Genomic DNA, 24,247 nt, shown 5'->3' with positions numbered 1-24,247 from the left:
TGGAGAGAGACAGAAGCGAATGGAGAGAAGATGGCATGAAAACACTCAGGCAGGAGAAGCCATGTGAAGACACGGGATTGGAATGACACTTCTCCAAGCCGAGTAGTGCCAAGAATGGCCCCCAAGAGCAGAAGCTAGAAGAGGCAAGGAAGGATTGTTCCCTAGAGCCAACGGAGCGAGCATGGCCCTGACATCTTGGTATTGGGCTTCCGGCTTCCGGACTGGAGAGCAATAAATTGCTGTTGACTGAAGCCACCCGGTCTGTGGTACTTTGTTACGGCGGCCTTAGCAGACGAATACAGCAGGGACACAGTCTATGCGTGCTGGAAAATGAAAGAATAGTCGACGTGATACAGGCAGGGCAGGTATGTTTACTGACAGGAAACAGGCTCACAAAAGATAAGAACTGGTTCAAGGTCAGCCAACAGGGAGGCCGGTCGAGTGGAGACTAGAACTCATGACACCCCGTTCATCTTCCCCCCAACCAGGTGCGTCTCTCCTGGGAGGGTGACCTTCTGAGTGTCAGGTTCTGATTCTCTGGTTGATCCCAGTGTTAGTTTGCTAGAATGAAAGCCAAGTGCACCGTGGCCAGAACTACTCACAATATCCTTCCTTTTCTAAAGCAGTTGTTTCCTGGAAAGTCTTTTGGAGGTTTAATGATTTTGTTGGTGGTCATTTTTCTAAGTAGATGAAGGGCTCCTTAAATCTCCATAGCTCAACTCCACGAGCCCCTTGGAGGGCAGCTTATGTGCCATCAAGCTCTGCAAGGAGACGAACAGCCCCCACACGGCGTGCCAAGCAGCAGGATGCGGGAGCGGACAGCCCAGGCTGGGGTCACGCTGCCTGGAGACTGCCTCGCTTGCCCACCTACCACTTTCCCTTCCCAGAACCTGTGTGTGTGACACAGTGTTCCTAACACGATCGAGAGGAGACTGGCCCGTTTTGCACATCCCTCCGCCAGAAACTACACAAGAGGCTGACACAGTTGTTTCACTTAACCTTTCCAGGAATCCCACGAGGTGGGTGTCATGCAAATCCCATTACACAGAGGACGGGGCCGAGGTTCCTAGGATGAGTCCGAGGTCATGCGATCTTAGGTAGCACAGGCCAGATTTAACCCTAGGTCTACAAAGTCCAAAAACGCAAACTACATTATTGCTGGAATGTGACCTCTGGAAGCAGAGTAAATATCCTCAGAACTGGGATGCTGCTTCCTTCGGTTTGCTTCTTCATTCTATTTTGGAGACTCATCTATAAATAGCCACTGGCTTGCTTTCCACTCGCTCCATGGAATCCCCCTCCAACTCTCCTCGTTTGTGGAGAGGTGATCACTGGTTAGGAACCTTCCCAAAGAGACTAGCTCTGAAGTTTGGAGGTGAGCACCCTGCCCAGGCCTGGGAGTGGAGGGCAGAGGAGTATATATTCCTGCCTCATCACCCACTTCTATGCCCCCTGGGGCTGGGCTATGTGTCCCAAATCTACTGTAATGAGAAAAGAAAAGGGAAGTACTTTTTCAAAGGTCTATAGGTGGGTGGCTAGCTGCCTTTTTAATTCCTCTCTGCCCACTTATTCTAAAGGCATCTGACAGGGAGGCCAGGCTAGTGAGGATGGCAGGAAGTTTCCTTGCAGTGGAAGCAACTGCCTGTCTAAAAAAAGCTCTTAAAAAAAAAAAAAAAAAAAAAAAAAGCTCAACTCAGAACTAAGAGCTTGCCGAGAATGTGTTATGGCTGCTGTTATTTATTTATATCCCCACCTACTTCCAGAAAGGATTTGAAGTTGCTTACAATAAAAACTGAGCTACATCTGTATACAGAGTAGAAATAAAGAGAAAAGCCGGATGAGAGACTGTTATCAGAGCAGATGGGATCCCACAAACGGGCAGCGTGCTTCTGGAAGGAGGTTGGCTGTCCTGTGGTTAAGGATCACCCTCTGGAGAAGGGAGGCTGTATTTCCATTTTCCTTGATGGATGAAAACAGGTGCAGAAAGGGGCACCTGGGTGGCTCAGTCGGTTAAGTGTCCAACTCTTGGTTTTGGCTCAGGTCATGATCCCATGGGTGGTGAGATCGAGCCCCACGTTGGGCTCTGTGCTCAGCAGGGAGCCTGCTGGAGGGTCTCTCAGCCTGCCCCTCCCCCACTCACATGTGCTGGCTCGCTCTCTCTAAAATAAATCAATCTAAAAAACTAGGGGCAGAAATCCCCACAAAGTGCTTAGGATGGTGGACCCCATCTGGGGATGGATGGTGTCTCACCCAAAGAGGGGTGGGTGGGAAGGGGCCTGGAGGCCCTCAGGAACTACCCCCCACCCCACCCCCTGCCACCTTGGGCCAAAAGCAGACCTTGAGACTAGGATTTGAATGCAAGCAGCTTTCTGGGAATGAGTCCCAGGAAGCACCAGAGGAGGGCTGGGGAGGGGAGGCAGCCAGTAAAGACCATCCCTGTGGGCACCTGGGCTCATCTTGCTGGGGACCCCTAAGAAATGGTTTAGAGAACCTAAGAGGTATCTTTCCTAGGGGCAAGGGAGCTGGGGCATTCACCCATCAGCTTCTTTTTGTTCTTGGGTGGGGGATCCCCCAGGAGTGTCAGTGCCCCACATGTGAGCCAAGCGGCTCTAGCAGCCCTCGAGAGCCCTCCCGCAGGTCCCTGGGACTTGCAGTGTGAGCCTCGGGACAGGGCCCTGCCAGCCCCTGCTGCATTCTCCGGGAAGGCTGGGCAGGTAGCCCCACAGCCTGGAGACATGTGGAATCAGACCTGTGGTATAATGGGAACCCAAAAGGAAAGGGAGTCCTGGGGGAGGGAGGGTAGTAGAGACCCTGGTGAGCCTGGCCAGAATCCCTAGCTGCCTTTTGGGGTGGGAGGGAACAGGGGGAGGTCCAGCCTGAAAGACCATTTGGTCTCAGGCCCTGTAGGAAGCTGGGTCACAGCAGGGCGTACGTTCTGGGCAGAGGCGATGCTATGCCTTGTGTTTGCCCAGCCCTCCCCTGGAGTACAGCGGACACCATCCAGTTACCAGGTGAGTCGGGGCCTGGTGGACTGTCTAGGCCACACTAAGAAAGCCCCGTCTGGGGAAGAGAGGAGGAGACCCCTGAGACCATAGCAAATGATCCTAAGGATTGTCATAAAATGTGTCTCATCTGATCTGGCTCCGAAATTTCCACTTCCAGGAAGTCCTCCCTGCTTTGTCTCTTTTACTCTTTTCGGGAGCTAACAGTTTGATTTATTCCTGGATAACAGCCACTCCCTCCTAACTAGATGCCCAAAGGCTCCTGCTTCCATCCTGCTTCGTCAACCTCCCCCTTGATGTCTCCAGTGTATGGTGTGGCTACAAGGGCCGTCCCTGGACTCAGGCAGTTCACGTTCAAGTCCCAAGTATTTGCTATGAGACACGGGGCACATTATTTGGCCTTTCCACACACCAGCTTACTCATCTGTAACATGGAAGCAACAACACCTGCTTTATAACGTCCCATAAGGAGGCAAAGAATGAATATTCACAGTACTTAGCAGGGTCCCTGGTACAGAGTAAATGCTCAGTAACTACTAGCTGTAATAATAATGGTGATAACGATAACAAAGACTCCTGAGAAGACTTCCTCTTTCTCTCCATTATTTACAGACTAAAGTACAAATTCCTCAGTCAGTGTTCAAGGCTCTGCAAGGCTTTCTTTCGTTCTTTCTGATTTATTTATTCACTTATTTTAGAGAGAGTGAGCACAGGATGAGGGGCAGTGGGAGACAGAGGATTTCAACCAGACCCCCACCCACCTCCACTGAGCAGAGAGCCTGATGTGGGGCTCGATCTCATGGCCTTGATGTCGTGACATGAGCCGAAATCAAGTCAGACACTTAAACCGACTGAGCCTCCCAGGCACACTTGCAAAGCTATTTCTTACTTCCCACTCACTCCCAACACAGTCCCACTAATCCGCTCGCCTCCTTCTGTCCGTCCCCCTGAGCCCATCCTCAGTTGACTTCCTGATTTTCCTAGGTCAGGGTGCATCCAGTTTGATCCTTAGCCCAAAACAGTGCCTGCAGCAGTCGGCAATCGTTAATATTTCTAAAAGGAATAAATGATATGCTCCTCGGCACTGGTTAATCATCTTACTTCTCTGTGGCATCAGATGCACCCAGCATGGGACTAGCTCCCCGGACTATCAGTTCATATCCAGTGGGTGGATGTGGGGTAGATGGTGCTCTTGCCACATCACTGTTGTATAGGTATTTCCCATCACAGAAGCTTCTCATGAATTGTTGAATTTTTCTGACCGTTTTATATCCTCCCCATTCAACAGATGGGAAAAATGAGGCTGAGAGAAGTTAATAACTTGCACACAGTCACTCGGCTGACTGGTGTTAGCTAAGCAGGATTTAAGCTTCTAGCGCTCTTGCTCTTGATAAAAAGCATTACCTCCACCACCTCTTGGCTCATGGGCCTGCTTTACCTCCTGGGTTAAAACAAAGCTCCCTTATGGCGTCCAGCCTTGCCTGCTCTGTGTCTCTCTGGGCTAGGATATGCTCCCCAAGCTCAGGGGGGGCCTATCCACTGAATCAAGCCTTTCCCGTAGCCTGGGAGGGTAGGTCACCAGCTTTCCACACTGGTGGGTGAAGCACACCCATGTCTCTCCTTCTCCTTGACACCAAGGGCCTGGCTGGGCCCAGCAGGTCATCCTGGGTCCGGCTACTAAGTACGCTTCACGGCGTCTGCTGTTTAGAGTGTGGTCTGCAGCCCAGCCGCAGCAGGTCACCTAGAAGCTTGTTAGAAATGCTCCCCCTCCCACCCCGGCCCCCAGCACCGCCAAACCTGCGGAGTCAGAACCCGCATCTCAATATGATTGCCAGATGCTTCAGAAGTGAACACACGGAGGTCTGGAGAGCGCTGCTCTAGGACGGTCTTCTGCTTTCTGAGCTGGTCTTCGGCTTGGCGCCATCTAACTCCCGGGCTACCCACCAGCAGCCTTGGGCTTAGCTGGGATGCCGCCCCAGCAGGTTCTAGTACAAATCTGCGCAGCAAACCCCCTGGGCCCGCTCCTGCTTACCATTCCCATTGTACAGAAAGAGCTGTGGCGACAACACCCGAATGCAAGACGCGGGCTCCCTCGGAGCAGCTTCCCAGCCCGGCGCTCACTGTCCTCCTTTCAGCACCAACACTTCAATTCTGGATCGTCAGGAGCTTTCCTCCTGTTCTTTTTCTAGTACGCCAGTCACCAAGCCAGCAAATACGATAACTTGGATTATTTTTTTTTAAAGATTTTATTTATTTATTCATGACAGACACACACACACACACACACACACACACACACACACACACACAGAGACAGACAGACACAGGCAGAGGGAGAAGCAGGCTCCCTGCAGGGAGCCCGATGTGGGACTCATCCCAGGACCCCAGGATCACACCCTGAGCTGAAGGTGGCGCTCAACCGCTGGGCCACCGGGGCTGCCCATTTTGGATTATTTTAAAAGTACGTTTATCAGCCTTTTAAGCAAGCAACATAAGCTACTTAGGGAGGCCAGAATAGCATTCTAGTTATATTCATTCATTCATTCATTCATTCATTCATTCAACAAATTCTTATTGACTGCCTACCACGTGCCACACACTGCGAATTGATGTCAGCAAACATAATACCCGCAAAAACCAGTATAAAAGACTGAAGTACCTTATGCGTCTCCAGCGACATATTTCAGACCAGTCATCATATGCCACCTGCCCTTGATCTCCCATCCTCTCCCGCCTAGCTTCTTTATTTCGACCTGCAGTGAGAGCTATTTCTAATGGAGCTCTGGGAAGCACAGCGGGACCTCCACCTCCCCAGGGAGGAGTCACATCTGTGCTTTTTCCAGCCCTGGCTCAAGGGCTTGACATCCTCTCTCCAGCCGGACCTGGGGCCAGGTTGGACCTTACAGCTGGATGGGTATTTTTAAAACACTGCCTCGTGTCCCCTCTAGGTCCCCATTGGGCTCCGTACAGATGTCTGTCATGACTCCTATAACACCTTATTGGCTTCACGTGTCTCCTTTGCCAGACTGCACGTCCCTGCGAGCAGAAACCTTATCTTATTCACCCCTGTCACTGGCACCCTGCACGCGGCCTGGCACATAATGAGCGCTCGTGCTCAGTCTGTGGTTCTTGAGTGAATGCACGCATGCATGACTCGATCGGAGGCAACACCCATCTGACTGTCCACAGATGGCCACATGGAGGGAGGTGGCCACCATGTAGCCCCACTCAGATGTCCTGGGCCACGTCTGGGTGGATGTCCCCTCCGGGTCTGAGGCCAGGGGACAGGGAAGAAGGGAGGGGGCATGAACGCAAGGGCCTGCAGCCTGGGGTGGCAGCGTTTCTTACCGTGGTGTATTTGCCCAGCTGGCAGAGTGAGGGGAAGGTTTCCTGGTGGGCTTTGCGGATCTTCTCCGTGAGATCGTCCAGCTCAGCTGTCATTTCATAGCTTTCCGTGCATTCCTGCTTCGAAGGCTCCTTCTTCTTCTTGTTCCTATCATTCCTGACAGCTGGAAATGAGAGAGAAGGCAAGTCAGTGGTCACTAATGGCCGGGCCTGCGCTGCCTGAGCTGGAAGTTTCCATTTCCTGATGCTGCCTGGACTCACTTGACACTTGGAACAGGAACAGTGGGAAAAGTTGCCATAAACACATCTCCCAAGAAGAGAGGTTTGGTGGCCAGAGGACCCCAGCAGAGAGGGCAGTTTGTCCTTCTGTGTGTATACCTGCCAACCCATTCTTCAAGAGAGGTTAGGCTCACCCAGAAGGCTGAGAGCCTCTGTTTGAGTGGAATGGTCCTCGAACAGACGATTTTTCCAAGCATGTTCTCCCTGGTTCCAGAGGGGCTCCCTGGTTCCAGAGGGGCTCACGAGGCATTACAAGGGAACCACTTGGGCCTGGGAGACATGTCGCTGAACAAAACCTTTGTTGCATCATTAATTAAGATTCCTGGCTAACCCTTCTGGTTTTTGTTGTTATTGTTGTTATTTAGTTTTCTGAATTAACTAACACTTTTGAAGAGATTCATCTTAAAGGTGATGGGATGATAATTTTTGTTCCTTCATGCTTTTTCTGCTTCCTAGACTTTTGGTACTAATCATGTAGTCTTTTATTATTATTTATACAGATTACTTATTATATACATTATATATAATATACAAATGAAAAATTATTTGTTGTTATAAAAAGTTATTTTAAGATAATAATCTATGCATTAGGAGCTTTTGGCCTGAAAAGCTATTTGTCCATTCAATATTCGCTTATTCATCTGTAGCTGCTCGACTCCACATCTCATCTGGTCCGCCAGCCCCTTGGCGGGTGTGTGTATTTGCCTCGGCACCTTCCCAGCTGCGGCTACTGCCAGGGAGAGTCCGGACCGAGACCCTGGGGCTGTGGAAGCCCATGCCTCCCCTCACAGTGCAGAGCTCTCAGATGACTTCAAACTGAGTGTAATGCAAAGCTCTGGCCTCTGGTGAAGATCTCCTGGGGAGGGAAACTGAAACCCAGAGTCCAACAGGTAAAACTAGACCACACCAATCCCCTCCGGGCAGTCCACATTCCCTGGGGACCCAGGGGTTGCCAGGCTGGACACCACCTGGCCGTGTATGCCACCACCATGACCTGAGAATCTGTGTTGCAAAATGACCCAGGTCATAATCCGATCTGCCCTAAGAGGATTTGGCCTGCATGGCCTCCCTGAGAGCACCCAGGGTGATCTGAGAACTAGCAGTTCCCTGGGTCTACACCGCGAGGATCCCAAGGCCCCGCACGGGGCAGGAGCTGAGGGCAAGGTAAAAGGCAGGCCTGGGGAGGGCAGTAAGGTGAAAGGAAACAGCTGGGAATGGGGAGGGAGGGAATGAATGGTACCGAACAATCCCAGTGTCTGTATAAGTCCCGGACTCCTGGCTAGGAGGGAAGGCAGTCCAGGAGAATACGCACATTTCTTGAATGTCTTAAGCGCTGTACTGGGAACTGTGTCCACAGTATCTCCCTTAATCCCCTTATCGGGTAGGCAGTTGTAAACTCATTTTACAGATGAACAAACTGAGCATCAGATAGACCAAAGAATGTTTACACAGTTGCCAAATTCTTTCTTCACTTGGACTCACTTATTCCTAAGGGAGTGGACCCGTTGGAGAAGAAAACAATACCTCTCCAGTTGATTCTCTTCCCCCAGGACTCTGAAACAACACTGTTCTTTGGCTCAGAACATTTCCAGATCGAAGGTGAGTGGGTAAAGACAGCGCGAAGTTACTCGGCCTCAAGTGTACTCCTTTCCAGTGCAGCCTGGCCAAGTGCCCAGACCACTCCTAGCAGGTGCGGGACGCCGGGTGAGGGCAGCATGTGGTTTAAAGCAGTGAGAAAGCAAAGAATATAGTCAGCAGGAGAGGATGATGGGAGAGGAGGAGGGTAGTGCTTGGCGGCAGGGATGTCCCAGGGGCTCTCCAGGAGGGCAGAGCCCGGGCCCAGGAGGGGAGGCGGTGGCCAGAAGCCTTGGTGAGAACAGTACGGGCTCTCGGTGTATGTTAGCAGCCCTCTCCTTCCCTGGCTCCTGTTCGTGACCCTTTTTGTTAGTTAACACAAGAATCATCTCGAAGCAGTCGGGGTCCTTCTAAAACAGAGCCCTGAGGGAAGCAGTCTGGCAGTCCCTTGGAAAGGTAAACACAGACTTACCATATGACCCAGCAGTCCTAAGCCCGGGTCCACCCAAGAGAACAGAAATAGATGTTCATGCAAACTTGCGCACAAATGTTCACAGTGGCATGACTCAGAATAGCCCCAAAGTGGAAACAACCCACATGCCCATCAACTGATGGACACCCAAATGTGGCAGTGCCACACAGTGGAACAGTATTGGCCATAAAGGAAGGACTGACACATATTACAACATGGATGAGCCCCATAAACATCATGCTCCGTGCAAGAAGCCGGTCGCCACAGGCCACTTATCATATGATTCCATCTGTGAGATGTTCAGAGAAAGCAAATTCATAGACACAAGACAGATCACTGGTTGCCAAGGGCTGGGGTGTGTGGATGATAGGGAGTGACTGCTGACCGGCATGGGGTTTCTTTCTAGGGAGATGAAAATGTTCTGGAATTAGGCAGCAGTAATGGCTGTCCAACCTTCTGAACATACTACAAACCACTGAACTGAACACTTAAAAATGAGGAATGTTACGCTATATGAATCATACCTTAAAACCAGAATAACAAAACCCCGACCCCTGAGGGAGGCCACAAGTCACTGAACACTAGGAGCTGCTCTGACTGGAGGCAGAAGCCAACATGGCAGCTTGGACCACTTAACACAGCAGTGATACACCTTATAGGTTGCTTAGCAAGGGCCAGCCATCACCATAAGCAACACAGAGTTCTAGTTCCCTAAATTCCACAGTGAACTGGATGAGGTAGGCATTAAAATTCCACTTCTGTACTCTCAAAGCTTGAGGCCCAAGATCACCATGTTTGAAAGTAGTCAAGCCAAGATTTCAGTGGGATATACAGAATGGCAGAGGGAGGACCCGCACACACACACACACGTGCACACACACAATTACCCGTAGTCCCATCCCCAGGTATGTCTGGAGGACTTGTGTCCACGCTTGCCAGCATTCTGCTTCTCCGTCCACCATCCACTCACAGCCCCCTGGAAAATCACCTGGGAAACTCATGTGAGGCAACACAGCCCCCCAAGAGGTTACCTGCAATGTGCGAGGGGCACTCTGTGAGCTCCCGCCACTGAGCATCCACGCCAAGCCAGATAGGGACAGATGAGGTCAGGTGGGAAGGTGGCCCTGGAGAGCTGTACCAGGGCACCCAGTGGGGGAACTCGGTTGGGTCGTGTAGAGAGCACCCACCATTTACAAAAATAACAGCTGTAAAGCCAGAGCTCCATCTTCTGTGCTTTGAGGCCCAAACTCTGAGCACGCTTTACCAGCTGACTGGTTGCCAGGGGACCCGTGCGTAACCGCAGGTTCCCTTCCAGATAGATCCTGACCTCCCAAGGCAGAGTGCCTCTCCTACTGTCGCCATGATCAGAGGATTCCTGAGTCTTTCGGGAACTCCTCAGCAACGGCAAGATGCAATGACCCCTCTGGTGATAATGCCCCAATTATGTAAAGGGCCAGAAGTTGATGGATGAGTCTTCTAAACACATGGCTTCAGCAACTGCCTTGCTCAATGGTTTTAAACTGCCGTGAATTGCAGACAGGGTATCTGGGCGAGGCACGGGACACCATGAGCTTGCCTGCATGTAGGGTACCGGTGTGGGGCAGGGGGTGACACAGGTGCTGCAAGGGGACCAGGGACTCGGTGCAAACACTGGCTTCACCACCCTTTCAGGGGATCCGGCCCCTCTCAGAGCCTCTCCGAAAGCAGCAACATGCTCCCAGAGACATGTGGACACCATGCTAGGTGGGAAACAGTGAGTCTATTGTAAAGGCTTATGCAGGCTGGTCATACAGGAGGAAGAATTTCAGGCCCTTCCATGTGGAAATGGTAGATCTGAACATGAGGATCTGTGGGCTTTATCATGAGGTTCATGGCTGCAAGTGGCAGTGATGCTTCAGAAGAGCTGCCTGGTAGCGGCCCCAAATGAGCAGATGGACTCATTTGTTCCTTCATTTTCTGTCCATTCATTCATTCGGATATTTTTTGAGCATCTAGTATGTACCATCTGCTGCAGGGATGAAACAACGGGTGAGCCACACAGATGGTTCCTGCTGCCATGGAACTCACTTATGGTGAGAGACAGACATTAATCATACAATAGCAACAGTAACAATAATAATATTGGCATCGCTGTTATGACATGTACTGTGACTCACACTGGCGCATTATCATAATACCGGAAATGTTCATTACGGCTACCGCAGCAGCAATGGGCACCGATAGAAGCCTTCTATTCACATTAGACCCTTCAACAACCTGAGAGCGAAGTATTGTTATTATGCCTGTTTCTCAGATGAGAAAATTGAGGTGCAGAAAGCTAAGTAGCCTGCCCAAGGCCGTGCATCCTGTCAATGACATAGTTGGAATCTGAATTCAAAAGACCTGGCACCGGGCCCCTCACTCTGAACCACTGTGCTCTGTCCTGTCACATATATTCACGATCCTGCTGCATGGTGAGTGCCGTGAAGGCTGCTGTGTATGTATTACCGGCGTGTGCATGTAGGGGCAGGGGGGCAGATCCAGGATGGGAAGGCTGAGGCTGGGGAAGGGGGAAAGCGAGCTGAGAGGAGGGATGGGAAGGTGGGTGGGGAGCCTGGGGAGTCTGGGCTGTCTAACTCATGCCTGGCCCCAAAGGCTGCCTGTGATGTCGGCGGCTGGCCTCTTCTTCCAGCCCAATGGAAGTGATGCTGGCTGGCATGAGCACCAATATACCTGTGACGGATCAGGGTGTTGACAAGCTGCTCTCAGGCACAGTGCAACCCTGGGAAGGCTTGGGCGATGAGATGCGGAGGGTGGGGGGCCTATACTGTTACCTCTGCATCAGAGCGCCTATCAACAAGTGGAGGCCAATTACTGTTCCAAACAGCTCTCCTCTCCCAGTCTGAATAGGCAAGGGTCCTATTTAGTCTGTGTTTCCCCGGGGCCTAATACAGTGTTTGGCCCACAGCGGGGTACAAAAACTGTTTTGTGAAGGATGAAGTGAACATGTGACAAAGTATGGAGTTTGGTCAGCCGCCAGGGCCTCTGTGCGTAACATGGAGCTCACCTGAGCCTCTTTCTTCCAGCCATTAAAGGTCTTATCACCACCTCAAGACCTGCAGGGGATTCAGGAACCACTCTCTACTCCTGCGGCACGAGCCGGCAGGCTGATAAAGCAGGTGAGGCATCCAAAGGGTCATGAGCATGATTTACACACCTGGGAGAACCGGGCCTGATGTCTGCAAAGCGCCTCTTGGACGCAAGGTGCTCCATAAAATATCAAGTATTCTCCTTGTGAGGGCCAAGTGCCACAAATCAGATTTGGTGGCATAAAAGTAACATATTTATGATCCACTATCATATTGCAAATGAAATGAATGTAATAAAAGTGTCACTTATACAAATACCTCTGATGTACGGATCTCGACCTATGAATATGAAAACAGACACCCAAGCACTTTTATTTGAATGTCTAATCATGGAAATAAATGAAGTCATGTTCATTTTAATGTGTGCACTTGTGCATGTATCTAGAATATTGATTTCCACGCACACAATAAAAATGTAATGCAGGAAACATGCAAAAGATGTGGATTTCACTTGGATTCAGGAAGAGATGAAAACAATGCTTCACTAAAAATTCCCTGACATCAAAGAAAGAAGGAAAAAAAGAAAGAGAAAAGGGGAAATACAATTGGCAGAGTTTTGTCCGTAAAGTTCTCTATATTCAGTTTAGCAAAGGAAGCATAACGGTCTATTTATTCTTGCTTGAATATTAAAGTCTGGAATTCGTTCATCTTGACTCTTCATCTTGCTAACTACAGGAATAATGGGTCACAGTTGGTGATTTGAGTTATCTGGTCGCCCTGCGTCGGGGAGAGCCTGTAACTAACACACCAATACAATTAAAGGAAAACCACCAAAACCAGAGTTTAATCTTAGTATGAAGAAGATTTTCTGAACTAATTATGGAAATGAACTGGAAATGAATGGACCCAAAGGCAGGCAGATCTATGAGTAACAGAGATACCTTTTCCCATAATTTCAGGACTTGGGGGTTGGTGCTCAAGAGCAGAGCAGGTCCCACAGTAAAGCTGGGTGGAGTCGGGGTGAGCCAATCCTGCCTCGAGATCAGAATCACCTCAAAGGTACAGACTGTGCCTGCACCAAGAATAGAATTCCATGGAAGCCTAGCAGAAGTTTGAATGAGATGTACCGAGAGGGCAGCCCCAGTGGTGCAGCGGTTTGCACCGCCTTTGGCCCAGGGCCTGATCCTGGAGACCCGGGATCGAGTCCTGTGTCGGGCTCCCCGCATGGAGCCTGCTTCTCCCTCTGCCTGTGTCTCTGCCTCTCTCTCTCTCTCTGCCTCTCGTGAATAAATAAATTCTTAAAAAAAAAAAAAAAAAAAGCAAGAAAGAAATGTACGGAGAAAGGAGGTTAGTGAAGGAGGCTGCGGCTCAGGGTCCCGGCCTCGCCCGAGAGCGCGGCTCGCTGAGCGCCGCGGTGACTGGACGGCTCTGGCCTGCCAGGCAGCGGCGCTGGGGCTAAGGACTTGCCAGGGCGATGTGACCCCCTCCCCGCTGGTGCAGAGTGTGAAGGATGGCCTAGCTTTCATGGGGCCAGTAACAGAGCAGGGAGCATACTTAGAATTTTTACGGAATATTAAATATTCAAGTCATGGGGGAAATCGTCTGGACATAGCATTCTGAGAGTTTAACAAGGATCTACCAGCCTGGCTCAGCTGCTTAGAGTTATTCAAAGCACTTACAGAAAATCCCTGAAATATCAGAACGCACCAATGCCAAATACCTCTTTCTAGTCAAAGTGGTATATTATACTAATAAAACTTTGAAAACAGTTTTAAACCCATTTCCCCCCTCACTGGTTGCTTTTAGGTCTGAAGATTGTGCCTCCTTTCAAGCGGTGAGCCTTCCCCTTTTATTTCCCAAATATGTTCTCCTTCCTCTGTCCGGCCTGCTGTGGCCAGCCCTGCCACGGCCACTTACTTTTCTGGGCAGGCCCCACGTGGTGGCTGTCCTTGCAAGGCAAGAGATACGAAGTTTAGAGGCTATTGCTGGTGACAGATCCTTTCCTTTGGACAAGAGTCTTGTGTGAACTATAGGAAATATCCTAAGTTCAACTCCAGAGATGAGACACAATAAAACATTCCTGCGTGATGTTTAAAAACAGGAACTTTGACAATGAGCAGCTGAGAAAGTGCATAGTGCCTCTGAGATGCCCTCTTTCAGAATCAGTGCAGCTTCTCTGCACGTTCCCTCCGGCAGCAATGGGCTACTGTCGGTGATGGCATTCCCTAAGTCCTGTCCATGGGAGGAGGATGTGTCCTTGGCTTTGTATTTATGGCAGTTATCCCACATGACTGAGGCTGAGATGAACGTCTTAGAAAAAGGAGAGTTTGGCATCTATTCCCATAAGCCACACTGTGGGCAGCAAGGTCTTTGTCATGTCAACCTGAAGTTCACCATATTCAAGTTTGTTGAAGTTCAACGTGCCCTCATGTATCTGAAAGACTGTGGTCGTGTTTTTTTCTTTTTTTTAATAAACTTTGTAAAAATGCAGCCAATCTCAGATTTGGGAATCTATCATTTTCAAGTAAGGATCCACATATGTAGGGTAAATGATTGAGCAGAGATCCAGGCACAAGGACAGCCTTTCAAAGCAGTATCTGCCTGGGGGGTGGGAAATGACAAAACGAAATTTCCCAGCAGCAGACTGTTCCAGATAAACATGTATCCTGCTCTGTGTCATGTATATTCTTCATGGCAAGTTACAGGCTTTCAAGCATTAAACAAGAATCTTTATCATGGTAAATTCCAATGGTCAGAATTTTCATTGCTACTGTTCTCTAAACCCAATTAATTTTCAAAAAATGAATTGCAGTTTTCCTTGACATTCTTATATTTTCCCCTCTTAAATTTTTTTTTTAAAAGATTTTATCCACTTATTCATGAGAGACATGGAGAGAGAGGCAGAGACATAGGCTGAGGGAGAAGCAGGCTCCATGCAGGAAGCCCAATGCGGGACTCAATCCCGGGACTCTGGGATCACGCCCTTTGCCAAAGGCAGAGGCTCAACCACTGAGCTACCCAGGTGTCCCAAAATGTTTTTTAAAATAGAAATGAGGTACTTCACTTAGTCTGGAGGCTCAGCAATTCCTCTTGGGGAGTATGACACTTTGACAAACCCTGCGGAACTGGAGGGTCAGGAAGCTCTAGAGTGCTAGAAATTGGGGTGATGTTTGCATGTGGTTTGACCGCCATGGTGGCCCTAATCTGCTGTGTCTTCTTATTGTACCCTGTTTGCACTGACTTTGCAGCTCCTCCCATTAACAAGTGGAGACTATTCCACAGCCCATTTATCTGGGATGGCCTGTGACTCACTTAAACCAACAGTATGCAGTGGTAATAATGTTATACCATTTCCAAGCCTAGACATCAAGAAATCTTGCACACTTCTGCATGTTCCTCTCAGAACCTCATCACAGTGTGTGAACAAGTCTAGGCTAACCTGCTGGAAAATGAGAGACCATCCAGAGGAGAGCCCAATTAGTCGAGTTAAGACCACCTGAGATCAATCTAGAGCCAACTTGCCCATGAACCTGGGAGAGCATTCAGGAAGATGAGTAGAATGCTTACTCAATCTGAAGCTGACCACTGGCTCAGGAGAGAGCCCAGTGAACCCAAAAGTACCACCCAGCTGATCAATAATTTTGTAACCAATAATAAGTGCTTATTGTTTCAAGTCATTGAGCTTTGGGATGGTTTGTTATACAGCAATAACTAACTGATATGGTCTGTGTAAGGAGTATTTATGCAACAGTAGCACATGCCTACATGTTCTTTTGCTCCATAGTATGTCTGAATCAATGGTTGCTTTTATTCAGTGGTTAAGGCAAGAAAGAAGACAATCTGTCATTCCTCCAACTCAAGGTTCAAGATCTTACCCATATCTGCTACAACACACAGAAGCTATGAAACTGTTCTCCATGGTCTCAAATAATATGAAAGGTACAACAGATAAGTGGGAAGGACTGGGCTAAAATTCCAGTGGCCTGCATTGAGTTCATCATTTACTACCTGTGAAAACTCTGGATAGTCTCTAAATGGTCCCAAGCCACAGCTTCCTCATCTGAAAAATGGGGACATTCATGTTTTCCATTATATACAGGATTTTAACATACATTTAGATATGTAAATGATTGCATCACAGTGTAATATGTAATAAAATAGTGGGAGCCCCACACCAATTTCTTATCACCAAACAGTTACTGAATCCCTGTAGCTACTGAAGATACTAAGTCAAATAAAGCATGCTTTATTCCTCAAATGAAATGCACATGATATATAATATAAACTATGACGGTTTAATATACATGTAATGATTTGAAATGATATGTTAATGCAGCGGTGGAGAAAGAAAAGAGAAAGAAACAAGGAAAATAAGGAAGAAAGTAAAGGAGAAAGGAAGGAAAAAATTTTTATACAAGGCAAGACCAGTGCCCCAGCCTGGAGATTAAGGGGAAGATGGAGGATAGGTAAACTGAACAGTTTTTAGACTTTCAATGGGTTCATCTCAATGGCAGGGCTTTCCATGTGAACTTGACTTAGTAAATGATGTGACCATGTTCACCTACTTGGGATCCAACTTTTCCAGATACTCCTTGACACACTTGACGAACCTCTGCCTGCACCACCCATGTGTCAGTGAGGCGTTCAAAAGAGATAGACAAATGTCTGCATGTTTGCCTAATGTGTGCCAAATACCCTATTTAGGATATTACTGTAGAGAACTGCCTGCATGTTGTCAAATCAATTTTAGAAACCCAAATCCCCAGAGGAATGGTCTACATGTGAATGTGTGGTTGTATAAATTATATACCTAGTTTAAATGAAAAACTCTCACTTTAAGGCATTTCAATGATTTATGCCAGCCTATATATCCCTAAGTGATTCTCACTGGTATCCCTGAAGCACTAAGCATTCTAAGGCTTTTAGGAATCACCAAATAAGTATATTTCAGTTCAGCTTTTATTCTAAATGCAATCTATTAGTTTTAATTTTTAGAGAATTGGTAATCCATGTATGTTAGCCTACTATTGGATATAATTAGTCAATTAGCCATAACCTCCTTTCCTAATAATTTGAATTAATTTAAATTTACTGTTGACATTTTGGGAGGCTATCTTAGTTCTCAGCTATTTAAAAAGGCATGTTTACAATGGGTGGGAGTGTTACCACTAAAGTTTCTCTTAACTGTAGGGTTTTATTCATCCATCCATCCATCCATCCATCCACCTATCCATTCATTTACACAGTCTACCTGTCCATCCTTCATCTATCCATTTGTCCATCCACTCAGCTGTTCATCTGTTCAACTGTTTATCCCTCCCTCCCTCCCATTGTTTTCTTTCATTGAACTGTCTATCCATTTATCCATCCATTTGTCTATACTTTCATCTATTTATCTATATACCTACCCACTCATCTATTCATTTATTTAGTTCTTCATCTGTTCAAATAATAACTATTTTAAGAGATTCACATTCTAGTAAAAGATAGTCACCTAAACAAATAACTATCATGCAGTGAGCTAGATGCCAGAACATTCATTCGCTGATTGGAGCAGCAGGAGTATAAAATCTGAGGTGTATGTTGTGAGATGGAACTTAGACCCACAGATGAAGGAGCTACTAGGTTCAGTCTGTGGGAGTCATGAAAAATGTCACAGTACAGAGGAATTTTGAGCTGAGTGTTCTATAGGAGTACCCTAGGCCTTATTCATTCGGGTGTCCTCAGAGCAGTGTGTTTTCCAAGGACACTCAACAAATATTCCTTAAATGAATAAGGCTTGAAGGGGCAGGAGATACTCGGGATGATGAAAGCAGTATGTGAAAGGCCTAAGGGTCAAAACAACATAGTTATATGAAAGGGAAGTTAGTTTTCAGATGGCTTTGAAAGGATGGGTCTCAGTGGGGAGGTAAAAAGAGATGGGAAGAACATTTTGGATGGGGAGATAGGAGGAAATGTTTCCAGAAATGTCTGCATCAGGTCTGTAGAAGAGCAAGGTGGCTGATGTGCCTAGAGGAAAAAGTGGAGACAGGGGATTGGTGGGAAGAAAAGATTAGATTGGTATAATGAGGACGGGGAGAAAGGGGATTTGTAGGGATGCACTCCAAGGAAGACATCTGCTGGGCTTGTAATGGGCTAAATATGGGGGTTGGAGAAGACCTGAAGGTACCAATAATATTTTAAGCCTGGTACTGGGATATTGAGAGTTTCCCAAATAAAAGTGGGGAAGCTGGTAGGAAGACAGTATTCGGTTTGGGGCAGGAAAATGATAAGTGTGGCTTGGGGGAACGTGAGACAGGAATCCAGGTGGCAAGCCCAGAGGCTCTTTGAGAGATGGCACTATGGATCAGACACGAGAACAGGAAGTTAGATTCTTTAGGAGTTGAAATCTGAGAGATGACTGTCCTAAGTCAGGAGGGGGGGGTGAACAGTATGAGAGAGAGGAAGGAAGAAAGGAGGCTTAGGAACTGATCCTGGGCAGCTGCTGGCAGTTGGTGGGGAAGAGAAGACGACACGATGATGGAAGCAAATGAAGGGCGGGCAGGAAAACGGGGATCCTAACAATTCACCAAAGCCAGTGGGGAAAAGGACTGGAAGCAGCAGCAGCAGCCTGGCCGAGCATCCACTGTAGCTGACAGTCAGAAGGAATGAAGAGGAAGCAAAGTTCATTGGTTTTGGCAATGGGGAAAGTGGCGACTTTCGAGAGAACATTTACAGCAGAGCCACAAGGATGGAAGCCAGACTAGGGGCGGGGAGGGTTAAGAGGAGGCCAGAGGAAGCCCTTCAAAACTGAACCTAGGAAATAAACTTGAGTCCAGGCACTTGAAAACTTGTTTTTCTATAATCAAACCTGTAAGAGAAGGTCAGTAGAACCACCCGTATTTACAAACACGAAAAGCTGTACGGGTCTCCCAGAGGATGAGAAATTGTTCACTCGTAGAGGCTCCCTGGGAGGTCAGCAGGAGCAGAAAGATCCTGGAAGACGCACTCACTTATGTTCTGTCCATGCAGAGAAGGAAAGCAAGGGGGGGCTGCAGCCAAGCCGAGGCTGCAAGGCCGGGGGGCTGTGCAGGCAGGGGCAGAGCAAGTCTGGCGGCGTGGGGCCTGGACGGGAGCGACAGGGCAGCCCTGAAGCTCTGCAAGCGGGGCCCGGGCTCGAGGTCAGACTCCGGCTGGACCACAGCTCACGTGATCCTGCGGATCTCACCAAGGAGACTTGGGTTTCGGCTTCCTTTGGGGTGCTAGTGGCAGTGATGTTAGCAGAGTTGCCTTTGAGAAAGGCCCCTCGGTTCGTGGTGAAGAAATGGGTGGCGGTGGATAGAATGCTGAGTTGGCTTCGAGAAGTTCCAAAGAGGGCGAATGTCTGAACCGGGGCAGGACTGTGGGGACGGGTCAGGGTAAGAGACGTGGGGCGCCGGGCCGTGGGAAGGGGAAAGCGGAGCCTGGCTGGTCCCTGGTTTGGAGAATGATGGAGGGACAAAGGAGGAGGAACACGATGTATGGAATTCTCAGGGCCCGTGTGCCTTAAATGCCATGTGGCCAGAATTCAAACCGGGTTCCTACTCTGAACTCCACATTGCTCATGAAATAACTCTTGAATCAGTTTCCTTTTATTTTTTTAAGATTTTATTCATTGATTCATGAGAGACAGAGAAAGAGAGACAGAGGCAGAGGCAGAAACTGGCTCCATGCAGGGAGCCCGACGTGGGACTTGATCCCGGGTCCCCAGGATCAGGGCCTGGGCTGAAGGCAGGTGCTAAACCGCTGAGCCACCCGGGCTGCCCATCAGTTTCCTTCTAAAAAGTTTAGTGTTAGGCGCCTGGGTAGCTCAGTGGTTAAGCATCTGGTTTTGGCTCAGGTGGTGATCCTGGGATCAAATCCTGAATTGGGCTCTCTGTAGGGAGCCTGCCTCTCCCTCTGCCCATGTCTCCGCCTCACTCTCTCTGTGATAAATAAAATCTTAAAAAAATAAAAGTAAAAATAAAAAAGATTAAAAAAAAAAAACAAGGACTATAATTAAGGAACTTTCCTACTTGGCCTGGGTTGCCGTGAATGCTATGGAGAGGTCACTTTCAGGCCACAAGTGTGACTAAGAGAAAACGTTAGAAATCAAACAGCAGACACAAGCCACAGCCCCCAAGTCAATCTCAGTACGTGAAGTGCCGGCCAGATTGGAGCCAACTTAGCCTTCCCTCGAGTGAACTTATCAGTTTTTCAATATAAATAGATCATCCTAAATTGTCCTCATCTGTGAGGGATTGCTAAAATCTTATTTAGTTCACAAAAATCCTTTTTCTGGCCTACACAACTTTAATTCTCAGGTATTTATTTCTCCAGAGCGTCGTTTGGAAAAGAAATAAAGCCATCTTCCCCATCCTCTCTGTTGCTCCCAGCCATGTACTTGGATGCCTGACATGAGCAGAGAACCGAGTCTCTATTCCTGGGAACGCTTCGGCTGCGGGGTCAAAAAAAAAAAAAAAAAAAAAATTCCAAGAAATCCAAGAACTGACACACAACGTTCCTGCCAGACCTGCACAATTCACTTCCTTCTGCCCTTCCTCTAACACCCACGCCCACACCCAGAACACACTTTTCTTTCCTTTTAATCAAAAAGACATCTGCCCAGGCCTTCTAAGGTAGACCCAGCTGTCAGGGCTCAGGGGAGAGAGGGGAGCATCTAGAACAGAAAGCAGTGGAGGATCCCCACCTCCCACCCATGGCCACCTATTTCTCACCAATCCATATGTTGGGGTGTGGTCATCAGTAAAGACAGCATCTGGGACCTATTGGGAAGAGAGCTCCCCATCCAAGAAACCATGAAGGACACACAAGGAGGTCCTGGGGTGCAGGTTGTCAATTCTAAACATGGTCATTAATTTACAAATATTTACCAGGTGCCTGTGTTTCAGGCACCGTTCCAGGCACCAGGGGCATAACTGAACAAAACGACGTTCTTGGCTTCTCAGAGTTTATTTTCTTCTTGGGGGAAGGCCATCAATAAGCAAATGCAAATGCCATATAATGTCAGATCATGACAAGTGTCATGAAGAAAAATCACAGAGGGGACAGAGAAGGAGCAGGGGATGCCGTGTAAGGAAGCGTGGGCAGGAGAAGCCTCTTTGATGAGCAGTAGCGTGGATGGCTGGAGGCGGAAAGGATCGCGTGTACTGGGGCAAAGAGCTTGTCATGTAAATTAAAACTCCAAGCTGGAATAGCTATTGGTTAATCTGCTTATTCACTTATTCAATAATTTAACTCAAATCTTTATAGGGAACCTATGCCGCCCCGTGCCTGGCACTGTGGCAGCTGCTGGAGATGTTGACAGTGAGGGAGGCCACGGGTTCTCTCATCAAGTCTCAGTCTAGACCAGGGGTGGCAAACTTTTTCTGTAAAATGCCAGGTAGCAAATAGGTAGTAGGCTTTGCAGGCCTTAGAGACTCTGTTGCTCACTACTGTGCCATTGTAGGGCAACAGGAGGCAGGACTGGACGTCAAGGAAGAGCACGGCGGTGTTCCAATAGAACTTTCTATTCCCAAAACAAGCAGGGAAGCCGGATTTGGATATAGGATGCTGAATGTAGTTTGCAGACCCATACTTTAGAAACTGTCCTTGACTGTTAAGAAGTTGTTTGTGCAATAAATCCAAATTAGGGAAGAAAGTACATTTAACAAAAAAGAAAACATTTTAATACCCACCTTCTCCCATGTCTGTCTTCTGGTTTTATTTCAGTTATCAGGCAACATAACAAGTGCCAATTGTTTTTTTTTTTTTTTTTTTTTTTTTTCCTGCCCAGCAACAAACCCGTGCTCCCACAGACAATTTCTTCTGGGAAATCTCCCTTCCCTTACCCTGATAATGGCCTGTGGTATTTCCAGACCCCTGGTCCAGGGGAGAGGCAGGCTCTTCTCAGCTAACCCATGTGTGGAATAATGGCTTATTACACCCCAGAGCAGTAAGGGTAACAGAGATATAGGACACTGGCTTTCACCCAATGGGAAGTGGAGAGGGGAGGGTGGCCAGAGAAAATCTTCCCATGATAAGAGCTGAGTAGCAGCCAATTAGGTGAAGAACATTCTAGGCTGAGAGAAAGCAGGAGCAAGATCTTGGGAACATAAGGAGACCCAAGCACTTGAGGCTGTGGTAGCTGAGAGGTGTTCTGGAGATGTGAGTGACGTTTCAGTTCTCATCAAGCCTCATAAAAAGCATGGCCTCCAAACCTGCCAGGTTATAGTGGCATCCGATGACATTCTCTGCAAATACGAATTCTTCTTCAATAAGGAAGTGCTCATAGTTTCTCTCAAGTCCTGGCACTACCAGCTGCTGTTTGGGAAGGTGGCTTAGTCCAAAAAAGAATTTCACGGAGAGCTAAATCCATTTCACACAGAGCTGGCGGGAAGATGTAAAGATTCTGGGAATTCTCCAAAGAAAAGTTATCTGCTGTCCTGCCTATCCTTCCTCTTGGGGATGTTGAAGGGTGCACCTGGATCCTGGAGGCAAAGGCCACCCCCTACCAGCAAGTCTCCCATCCCATGAAGACTCAGTAAGGTTCGGACACTGGAAAAGTCTACAGGCTGCAAACCAAAGGAGTTCTGTTTTATTTACCCAGGTCCATCCTGAAAAAAACCCAAGACAAAACATACAAAAGATGGCAGAAAAATATTTCCCTAGGAGTAAAATTTTAAAATATTTAAAAATGATTTTATATTTAAAAATTACTGAATTTTAAATTGTTTAAAAATTAAAATTTTAAATATTTTAATTGAAAAATAAAAATTTAATATTGAAAAATTAACACTGTTGCTTTTCATGTGTTTCATATAATACACCAAGTGAATTATACTTTGCACATCTCCTTTGTAAGGTTTCTGTTTTTATATTTTAAAGCTTCAAATCACAGAATCGTACCTTAAAGGGTCCATCATGAACTTTCCCTGTCTTGACAACTGACATACATGTTTATATTCAAGCACATCTATTACAGAAAATTTCAAACAAAAAGCAGAAAGTAGAGAAAATAGTATAAGTAATGAGCCCCCATCCACTCAAAGCCCACAATCAATTATCACTTTACTAGGCCTATCGTCTTTCCTCTCCACTCCCATCCCTTCCTCCAGATTATTTTGAAGCAAACCTTGATGTTGAGTGTTTTCATCTGTACATATTTCAAACTCCTTTCTTTCATAACTTTTTTTTCTTTTTTGAGAGGGAGAGAAGTAGAGGGAGGGACAGAGGGAGAAGGAGAGGGAGCTCCTAAGCAGGCTCCATGCCCAGTGCGGAGCCCAAAGCGGCCCTTGATCTCACGCTGAGATCACGACTTGAGCCCAAATCAAGAGTCCATGCTTAGCCACCCAAGGTTCCCTGTTTTCATAACTTTTTATCACATTCTTGCTTCACTCTGGGGGAAAAGGTGAAATATTTTCTCCTTTATTTTTATTTATTATTACTTTTAAAGATTTTATTTATTCATGAGTGACACAGAGAGAGAGAGAGAGGCAGAGACATAGGCAGAGGGAGAAGCAGGCTCCATGAAGGGAGCCTGATGTGGGACTCGATCCCGGGTCTCCAGGATCACGCCCTGGGCCGAAGGCAGGCACTAAAACGCTGAGCCCCCCAGGGATCCCCTATTTTCTCCTTTAGATAGAATTTAGTAGGGAGAGAAGTCAAAGGTGAGAACTGATGGTCTAAAAACACAGGAGGGGAAACCCGAATGAAAGAGACAGTGCAGGTGCCCCCCTGACCTTGATGTACTCAAAGCAGAGGCAGCTGGAAACATCCAGAGCATAAGCAGAGGGAACAAGTTGTCCTAAGCAGCCACCGACATGAGGGGTGTTGCCCTCTTCTTCACCAAGTCCCTTCCACTTAACGACCAAGTCAATTTCAACAAGAGTGGGCAGTCCTGCCCCCAGCCCTTTCCCTACCCCTGCTTCACCACTTTCATTATTTTGAGAAACATATGGCATGACTTTGCGTGCATTTAAGGTTGGCCAGACCTGAAGCTGGAAAGGAATGCTGGGCTCTAAAGTAATACTTTTCTCATTAATGCCACTGAATCCCTTGCCCAGCCTGTTCCCCCACTTACCCCGTGATCTTCTGACTGAATTCAGGAAATTGCACAATGATTGGTCAGCTCCAGAAACTGCCATTTCCAATCATATAGATTGTTCTGGCTACCATGCATCTTAACTGCAGAGGGGCTTATGGCCCCCTGTGATTATTCGCTTCACCTTCTTGTCCTGAAACTCTCATTGATGTCCACATTTATTTAGAAACAGGGAAAGGTCAATAGGTTATGGGACTTTCTTAGGATGTGTCCAGACTTTACAAAATAGCAAGAATTATGAAACAGGGTTATTAAAAAGTATCTTGGGCTAACTAACTTCAAAACGAGGAATGCTGGTGGATGGGGACCAGGTTGTGTTCTCTGAGAACTGCTGTCAACTCCCAGCTTGATAAAAAGGAAACTGAGGGCTTGATCGAAGAAGTAAAGAAACACTCCATTGAGAAAC

At 47.7% G+C, this 24,247-nt stretch overlaps 2 protein-coding genes across 8 annotated transcripts in view; one reads left to right on the top strand and one right to left on the bottom strand.

Annotated features, from left to right (window-relative positions):
• The window catches only part of RARB (retinoic acid receptor beta), a 724,626-nt gene that overhangs the window by 22,693 nt on the left and 677,686 nt on the right, over positions 1–24,247 (bottom strand). For 6 of the 7 annotated variants that reach the window (XM_077865432.1, XM_077865439.1, XM_077865433.1 and 3 more), the window contains one exon: positions 6,351–6,511. In XM_077865432.1, coding sequence (XP_077721558.1) covers positions 6,351–6,511 — 161 coding nt within the window. Of the gene's footprint in view, positions 1–6,350; positions 6,512–9,197; positions 9,217–24,247 lie in introns of those variants that run through there. The other variant, XM_077865437.1, reaches the window with a different exon arrangement.
• On the top strand, positions 7,640–22,404 carry LOC144293996 (uncharacterized). The gene is made up of 4 exons (XM_077865440.1): positions 7,640–7,790; positions 8,120–8,225; positions 11,739–11,831; positions 20,079–22,404. The coding sequence occupies exons 1-4, from the start codon at positions 7,641–7,643 to the stop codon at positions 20,099–20,101; spliced, it is 372 nt and encodes a 123-aa protein (XP_077721566.1). The 5' UTR covers position 7,640; the 3' UTR covers positions 20,102–22,404.

Source organism: Canis aureus, chromosome 22, assembly GCF_053574225.1.
Source record: "Canis aureus isolate CA01 chromosome 22, VMU_Caureus_v.1.0, whole genome shotgun sequence".
Taxonomy (NCBI): domain Eukaryota; kingdom Metazoa; phylum Chordata; class Mammalia; order Carnivora; family Canidae; genus Canis; species Canis aureus.
The sequence above is the reverse complement of the archived record's forward strand: the minus strand, read 5'-3'. Positions and strand labels throughout refer to the sequence as shown.